At 38.6% G+C, this 9,706-nt stretch overlaps 1 protein-coding gene across 1 annotated transcript in view; it reads right to left on the reverse strand.

The window, feature by feature from the left end:
- The window catches only part of LOC124164261 (mediator of RNA polymerase II transcription subunit 14), a 165,380-nt gene extending 161,238 nt beyond the window's left edge, over positions 1-4,142 (reverse strand). The window contains exons 1-2 of the mRNA XM_046541502.1: positions 3,431-4,142; positions 1,773-1,905 (exon numbers count right to left, since the gene is read on the reverse strand). Coding sequence (XP_046397458.1) covers positions 1,773-1,905; positions 3,431-3,582 — 285 coding nt within the window. The 5' untranslated portion in view covers positions 3,583-4,142. The remainder of the gene's footprint in view (positions 1-1,772; positions 1,906-3,430) is intronic.
- Between the last annotated feature and the right edge of the window lie 5,564 nt (positions 4,143-9,706).

Below are 9,706 nucleotides of genomic sequence, written 5' to 3' on the forward strand. Positions count from 1 at the left end.
AAGGAAACCTCTCGAAACATACCTGGATATTCAAAGAAAGTAGTTTTCCCTGTTATTGAACGGAACTCTAACTTTGATCACGAAGAGAATGTATTGATGGCGATGGTTTTTTATTACAGAAGGCACATTAGAGAGCTGGGGCTAAAAAGAGTATTTAAAGCCAAACAGACTTAACCAAAAGGCAAACCTATCGTAAATTACCTTCATTACTCCTACCATGAACTTCGAAATAACTGACCATATAGAATTGATTGAGTGAAATGTAGTCAAACTATCTACTCCACCTCTTCTTCTGAGAATAATTACTAATGAAGAAATAGCTTCCTTCATTGAATCAGGCGATAAACAAGATTGGGATATTACAACTTCCCATATCACACGCAAGCAATGGAGCCGTGTGTGAAATTGGTAACGGAAGCATCCCTTAAGCTTTATGGCTATCGATCCAGAGATGGATTTACTAGGGCTAATTCAAATCAAGGTCCATTATGCCAGACCTTACCACTAAATCGCAGTACAAAGTAGTTTTCAAAAGTTAAAATTTAAAAGAAGGACAAAAAATTTAAATATTGTAGAAGCAGTAACCCTCATTGGTTGGATGGATGGAGGGTGTGGGTAGAACTCAAAGTGCAGCCACCTCTCAGCGGTGAGTTCTGGGTTGTTTAAATATTATTAAATCATATATAAACAAAGGAAGAGCTGCATAATCAAACATGTATTTTAGACTAAAATATTACCTTAAGTTATTATGACACAACTCTAAAAATCGGCTAAATTGCAAAATTTATACATTTTTAATGATCTTGTGCGATCGGTAATAACAGTTAAAAGCCAAAAATATGCGTATATAAATAATATCCTATGCTATTTGTAATCATTTTTTGCTACAGCGTTAAAAGATATTAATTTAATTTAATTTTTTTACAACGAAAAAAAAAAAAAAACAATTTTTTTCATTTTTGTCATTTTTTCAGATGCTTTGCGGGATCGGAAGATGACGTCCGATTTTAATAATTCTTTTTTTGTTTTTCTTGTACTAACGTATCGCAACTTTTCCGCACTATTACGACAAGAAATTTGAAACTTGAGTTTTTTCGCACCACCCTAACGCATACATGCAACCCAAACAAGATACTTTGCAAGAGACCCAAACTAAGGCTTCTTAGTCGGCAACTCCAAATTCTTCAGTGCTGAAGAGACCCTCCTAACGATGCCTGGTTATCCACATCCACAAATGCACTCAGGAGACAAACACACACATCATTCACTCAGCCATTGATGGCATTCCAGGAGTAAATAGCTCAAAGAAGAGCACAATCATAAGTCACAAGGGGATGAGGAACCAGATGAATATGCATTTTGGCACAAAATGCAACTCTCACCAGGGGGCCGAAGGTAAAATGGCTCTCCCAACGCAAGGTCGAAAATCCAGTACGCAACAAATAAAGCCTTATGTGCCCCGGTCTATATGGTCTACGTAAGGTTTTAAATGATGCTCCATACCTCATTGACAACTAATTTCCCAATGATATTTCATCGGTAAATTGGCTATGGTGAACAACATTGAAACACAATGAAGTTCAAAACAATAATTTTCTACACAGCCCATTAAAAACAAATGTTTTCATGCAAGCCCAAAACAGAATGGCACTGAAAGCGATAAGGGTAATGAACCAAGAACACATGAGAGTTTTTAAGGTATTATTTGGAAGAATAGATGAAGTCAGGGTAACTTCTCCAACTCTTAATATGGATTATAACATATTACTCACAGCTGACTTGTCCACCTTCGATGCACTATTTGCCCATTTCACCAAAGCCAATAGCCGGACAAATAACTGTCTTGTTCTGGCAGAAAAGTTGTAAATTTCAATTTTACGCTCCATATCAGTTTTTCTGGGGAGCCTGAAAAATTAATGATAAGATTTTAAAAATTAACATAAATAACCTGTCCAATAGGAAAAACATTTGTTAGTGACAAATATATGTAAAAATGTTTAAAAAACAAAAGCACATAAGACAGACAGCAACTGAAGTCATTCATAGTGCTCTCTAAGACTTTTTTTTTCAAATAAAGCTAGAAATGTCTAAGAGAGGATCAAGTCCTACTATTTCCTCTGGATACGAACGTCATAAAAATGAAAACAGCTAGGTCAGGCACTTTCCTGATGGGTGCACACACATTTCTGAGGATTTCAAGCGCGAGAGTTATTCCATGGTTGTATATAGTATCTCCCAGTGTGTCCCTATCTCTCAGTGTGAAATCATGAGATAGATGGGGTGATGAAAAAGGTGTCCCTGTAAATTCAGCCAAATGAAGAGGAATAATCTACATGTACAAAAGGTATCAAGCTTTATTAGAGGGAATATTTAGCCTCCATGTTGAATTAAGCAATTGTAATTTTCCACACAATATGTAAAAAACATTCAACAAACCAAGGTTTTGGCACACAATGCCATTCTCAAGGTACATACAGTCTTCAACAACTCCACCATACATACAAACATACATGCGTGCAAAGGGGAAGGAGGAGAGGAGGGAGGGAGGAAAATCTTCAGTCTCGAGTGGTGCTCCCTACGAGAAGAGGAACTGTAGCCTCACTCTCTTCTTCCTCCCTCTTCCCAACGTATACCATGAGGAGTTTTTGAAGATTGTGTGCAGCTAGGTGTAACTTGAGAATGGCATTTGAGCCAAAACCCTGGCCTGCTGAGTGTTTTTAAACATATTGTGACGAAAATTACCAGTTTTTTTCAACAATAATATTCTAGGCCCCGAAATGTTTGCAATGGTTTCATAGGGCATCTCATCCGGATGTGCTTCTGTGAAAAACATGCTTATAAAAAGCTAGATAAAATCATTCTTAAGAGCCAGATATTGTAATAACCGACAAAAAACTGGGGAAAATGCCCTACTGAACGGTTTGTTGGCTCACCGGTCAGTCAACGTGATGTGATAGTTTACTGTACCAAGGACCAGTGACTGACCAGGCAGTGAGCCCGGTAGCTCAACATTACTATTGAATGAACGCACCAATGATCAACAATTGGCCCAAAGGGCGGACTGATCACAAGCAGTGTGTTTTTTTCACATAGCTCACTACATTTCCATCGTGATGCCTACCACATGATATTTTTGGTACGATAGCTACCATTAGATTTAAAAAGAACTTCCTCTGATTTCAATCTTTATGCTGAGTAAGGAAGTCCAGCGGGGTGCGAAATTATCGTACCGATGATTTGACGAAATTTCATGAAAATATTGCACTTGTATATGCACTAAATTCTATTACACAGAGCGCACACACTCATTAGCCAACCAAAATATTGAGAAGATTACTTGGTGAATGCAAAGGTCGTTCATTGTATAGAACATGGACATGAAGCAGAGAATACAATTGTCCTCTTCATTTAAACTATTTTAAGTACTCACAACTCTGCCAACACCGTAAGCTCATGATAGGTCCTCTGCACAATGAAGTCAATCAACATTCCAAGAGAAATTGAACCTCCTGATCTTGCTTCTTGAGGCGGAATACTATTCCCAACTGGAGTTTGATGACCTTCTAAAGGTACTGGAGCCATTTTCTTTCAAATAAGATACAGCTGTCTAATAAATTTATCAATAACAAAGTAGGCGAACAATGCTTGGAAGAATACTTCCTAGCCAATGAAATTTGGATCAAGGCAACACATTCTTCATGGTACTTAAATACGATCACAATATACAATTAAATCGGTAAACTGCGAAAATCCGTACACAAAGTCATTTTGGTAAAACAAAAGTTGTCCACACGAATGATATTTTACATGGGCTCATTGCGAGTTCACTTAACGTCCCTATAGATAATATTTCCAGCTCTCCCCTAGATAACGCGAGTCGGTTACGACGCCAAAAACACTACAAATTGCTAGCTCATTATGCAGAATTACTCCCAACATTCCAGAGAAATACATGCATGTATATCCATTCACTTGAAACAAGACTCTTCGAAAGTAGCAATCCACAAACAACACGGACCACGGACTAATACTCAGATACCGCCTAATGGCCCTACCGCCCAATACCACCCTATACCCCTATACCAAGCGGGAGCAGCGGGAGGCATAAGTGGGCATAAGTGCGATATATCGTGTTTGGATTTTCCAGGATTTTCATTCCCTGGAGCATAGAGTTTACATTACTAAGGAGGCCCCACTAGGTAGCGGTAGCAGTCATAATTTGAACACGGGTCCCGCGCATTAATTCAAACTCCAACTTTTGCCACTTGTGGCGCGACCGACACTACCATCCCCTTCATTTGGCTTGTTGTCAGTGGCGGCTTATGAGTGATCGGCTATTATCATCCTCTGTGAGCCGAGAATTTCGCCGATTTTGGTGTTTTTTTTAGTATTTCTCCACCAGTAAGATATTTACGAAATATCATGGGTAAATCTCGGTGTTTTGTGCCCGGATGCAGCTCCGGCTACGATTGGGAGCTGAGGGAAAATAAGCGGTTGGGGATACAGGACCATAGCAAGAATTTTTATCATACATATAATAAAAATTCTTGCTATGGTCCTAATACCGGATCTGACCCGTCCCCAAGTGTGCCTAGGTGGTCTGGTAATGATGTCAACGAGTGCTCTTCTTTATGAGCTGCGCAGGAATCATTCTTAATTCTCTAAAACATAGGTGCCGGAAGTTTAAAGACATGGTTGATATCTATGGGCCCTCAAACTTAATTCAGGCTAGGGAAAGTTAACAGCGTTTCCTTACCCACTTATTCTTCCTTTCTCTCAACGTGAATTAGCGTACCGATTTTGTGATAACGTACATTTTCACCACCAGGAAACTACATAATCTCACGGTGATAGTTATATTTTTGTGGGCAGTTGACACGAACTTTATTTTTTAGCAATGAACGATTGAGACATGGATTCAAATTCGCCGCAAAGCGTGCCTCTCGCGGCCATATTAGGGTGCCTTCACAGCTCCGCGTTGCGTCGACGCCACGAGAGCTCCCGCTCCGCCAGCAAATTTTGCCCTTCACAGCTCTGCGTTGCGAAACGTGGATTCAAATTCGCCGCGTAGCGTGCCTCTTGTGGGCGTGTATTGCTTGGGAACAACCGGGGCTCGCTACATCAGCGCCGCTATTTGATGCGATCGGTGGGAATCACACGAACCAAGGGAGTGGAGAATCCTGTGTAGAGTATTTATGCCCTGGAGAAAGAGAAAACATCAGCCCCATGACACTTCCTATCCCACTCCATTGGGAACCCATGGTCTTTTATTGAAGTCGTTTCCTCAACCTGCCGCACGTTTGCCGGGGCGGCGCCACGTATTCTGGAGGGCAAGAATTAGCGGGTAAGTTAATTTCCGTATTGTTGAGCGCATACTACAGGTGAGTGGAAATAGTCATTTTTGTAATTAATTAAGATTTATTTTTCATTTATTTTCGAATGTTAGTCTTCTGCATTATTTCTTTATTGTTCTACATTAATATTTCGTGGATATATATCGCGGATTTACTGAAAAAAGGAAAATGCCGTGGACATGTGTGGTACCGCGTTGCACCACTGGTTATGACCACAAGACTTCGGGGATTTCGCTTTTTAGAGTCCCCGAGGACCCAGAGAAGCGATGAAATAGCTGTACGATTCCTTTTTTTGGTGTGCTAAAGCTGCAAAATTTATACATATTTTAAATTACAGGTTCTGCTGTTCCAGTGTTCAATGTCATTCACAGTGGAGGAATGAAGTAACACTGAGAAAATGCAAGATGTGCGACGGCTTTCATCAACTATTCATCATTCTCTCCTACTAAATTGAATCTCTTAGAATGATTAGTAATTAGAAATAGAAATTAGTAATAGAAAGAATTAATAGAAATGTTAAATTGTGAGTACTGAAAATTTATTTTTCATGACATTACCTTGCATTGATTGTATAAATAATCTCAGTTTCAATAGCATTGTGTAATCATTCTGGAAATGTAGATTTGATGTGTGTGTACATTATATAAGTTGGAAAAATGTGAACCGTTTTCATTCTTAATACCTCTTTCGATGATTTCTTTTAATGCAGCTGTTATCGATGGTGCGCATAGGCGGATCCAGGGGGGGGGCATGGGGGCACGTGCCCCCGCCAGACCCTAAAAAATATGCAAGATTTTTAATACGGTCCCATTATCATTGCGTTCGTTTTGTATTACGAGGTATCCTTGTGCCCCACCCAGAACAAAATCCTGGATACGGCCTTGATTGTGCCCCTCCCAGAAAAAAATCCTGGATCCGCCCCTGATGGTGCGTGCAACTCTCATGAAAAGTACATTTACCGCGTATTAGCAGTATTAGCCTGTGGTTTCTGTCGTACTACTCATCTTATTTTTGGGCGAGGGATAATATTTCAGATTTGCCAGCACCTGAAAGTGATCAGACATCCGCAAATCCCTTGGATTATATCCATTGCACTGTTTTCGTGGAAGTTTATTCGGAAATTATTTGCAAAATCTCTTTCGTTATTATCTTTCATATGGTATTTTACTTCCTTAAATCTCAAATTATTCCTTTGGTGAGAAGGCAAGCATCGTTATAAAATAGCCTTTAACGGTAATAATGGTACTTCCGGAAATTATTCACCCTGTTCAACGATTAAATATGCCTATAGGGTGGTTTCCTATCATTTCTTTATTGCCTAAATCGAAAGATTATTACTCCTGGAGTACGTATTGTTGAACTTATTCTGGTCCTCTTTTATTCATCCACTTCCTCAGACTCTACAAATACAATCACAGATAACAATACAAACATCGAATAAACAACGTCAACATCAACATCACAACAAAAAAAAGAAGAACACAAATCGCATGAATGCGAACCATTGATAATGTGACCAACACACATACAAATCAATCCGTGTATTTAACACGTATTTCACGCTTTTAGATTTTTTAATGACAATATCTATTTTTCGCGATTAAATGAAAAGTGAAAATTTTCAAGCGCGCGAAAACGCGACGCGTAAGTATGAGTGCCGGGAAATCTCTCCGTACGTCGTATTTCTGGTTCCCCCTCCCGCCCGGTGAGGTGACCTTGAGGCGAGGCTTAGCGCTGATACGTCGCAGGCTGCTAGCGGGTAGCTGAGTACCCTGCTGGGTGGTAGCGCTTGGCTTAAATAAGGATTATTAATACCTTATCAAATGAAGAAAACTTTCCGACCTTAGCCAGTTTTAATAAGTGATTATGAAGACATGTTTCCCTGAGCTCTGTGACTCATGCATACATCGGTAATCTCAGACGATGTAAAACTCCTATCCTCTCATGTAGAAACTAGGTCCCTGTGACGTCACGTGGAGTGGCATCGCATGGGCGCCAATCTGGCCCTTTTCAAATGAGGATAAAAATGGACCATTGCCATTCGTCTAAACCGGCATTTCTAAAACGAAATTAATTTGTATATTATGAAAACACTAATGGTGGGTAACGAATCGCAATTATTGCCTTTTGTTTTCTTTGATGAAGGAAACTACCCTATTCTATACCCGCAAAATGTCCCTAGGATAGAATCATTTTTTTAGGTTTGCTGTGCCCTGCCATCATTTTTATCACATGATCGAGACTCAGGAGATTAAAAACATTAACATACGTCACTTCATAAGAAGTGTTTCACTTCGGCCTTGGTAAGAAGCCATTTGCGTTTCTGATATTATATTTGTTAATAGTGTTTGAAAGCAAGGAATAACATCTATATTCTTATAAGGCCGTGGAAACATGCCGATGGGCTCAGAGGCAATGGTGCGTACGTAGCTTCTATGACAACTTATATTAAGGTTTTCAACAAGATAGCTATAAATAATTATTTCCTTAAAAATACCTTTCCTCACTACATAAGGTTTTAACTGCTGACAATCTTTCGTTATGGCTGTAACTGATTTTACAAAGGTATGGAAGCAGAAGAAGCTGAAATCCAACGCCTTCCATTTTATTAATACTCACGTATGAGAACGATTTCTAGGTATTTTTCGCTATAAGATGTTAAGTGCATATTAACTTGTTAACTAGTAACCACTGTCGATGTGTTTATATTCATTTTTGCCACAAATTAGTTCATAATTACTGAAGTATCGTATACAGATACGTAGGAAACTTGCCCTTCAGGATAGGTGGCGCCCCTACCGGCCTCAACGGGAAACGGCTTCATTAAATGACCATACCTAAACGGAGAGTGTCCAGACCTTCTCATATTCTAAGACCGTGGAAAACATCCATGCTAACCGCAGTGTTGCCATGGTTGCCATATTTCCCTAGGGGACAGCGCCCCTATGGCCACATTGGGAACTAAAGCTAGGTTTACACTTGCGAGAAATTGCGCGAGTTTACTGTCTGACAGTCAAAATTGCAAGTGTAAACGGGTCGGCGAGGAATCGTTCCGAATGGAGGTTTGGTATACATGTGGACGTACATCTAAATTCAAGATGGCCGAAAGCGGAATATTATTTGAAAATGTAAACAAAGGCGAATTTTAAGGCTCGAGGCGCATAGAAAAGTACAAATCAATTGGAAACCGTTATTATATTATTATTTGATGCACAATTAGGCCCCGGGAGTGATTTTGGTTTCATAACGTTTGGGTTAACATTTTTGGTGAACATCTTAATGCCGGTATTAATAGGCCTTTTACATAATTTAATGACTAGAATATGTCTCAAAATGATAAAGTGGTTTTGTTTTGATGTCATCTTACTATGGGAAATCATGTTAGAGGAATGTATCAGTGTAAATATTCGATGTGAACTTGGGGTAACATTTCTGCTGAACATTTTGCTTACGAGGCATTTATCCCTATTTTCATCATTGTGGGGTAAAAATTCAATAGTGAATAATAAAAAGGTAAACTTTTCTTGTTATATTTCAACTAGAACGCTGATTTGATGTAAATTAAAGCAATGGGAGTTATTTTGGTTTCATAACGTTTGGGTTAACATTTTTGGTGTACATCTAAATGTCGGTATTAATAGGCCTTTTACATAATTTAATGACTAGAATATGTCTCAAAATGATAAAGTGGTTTTGTTTTGATGTCATCTTCCTATGGGAAATCATGTTAGAGGAATGTATCAGTGTAAATATTCGATGTGAACTTGGGGTAACATTTCTGATGAACATTTTGCTTACGAGGCATTTATCCCTATTTTCATCATTGTGGGGTAAAAATTCAATAGTGAATAATAAAAAGGTAAACTTTTCTTGTTATATTTCAACTAGAACGCTGATTTGATGTAAATTAAAGGAATGGGAGTTATTTTGGTTTCATAACGTTTGGGTTAACATTTTTGGTGTACATCTAAATGTCGGTATTAATAGGCCTTTTACATAATTTAATGACTAGAATATGTCTCAAAATGATAAAGTGGTTTTGTTTTGATGTCATCTTCCTATGGGAAATCATGTTAGAGGAATGTATCAGTGTAAATATTCGATGTGAACTTGGGGTAACATTTCTGATGAACATTTTGCTTACGAGGCATTTATCCCTATTTTCATCATTGTGGGGTAAAAATTCAATAGTGAATAATAAAAAGGTAAACTTTTCTTGTTATATTTCAACTAGAACGCTGATTTGATGTAAATTAAAGCAATGGGAGTTATTTTGGTTTCATAACGTTTGGGTTAACATTTTTGGTGTACATCTAAATGTCGGTATTAATAGGCCTTTTACATAATTTAAT

This window comes from Ischnura elegans, chromosome 8 (assembly GCF_921293095.1).
Source record: "Ischnura elegans chromosome 8, ioIscEleg1.1, whole genome shotgun sequence".
Lineage (NCBI taxonomy): Eukaryota > Metazoa > Arthropoda > Insecta > Odonata > Coenagrionidae > Ischnura > Ischnura elegans.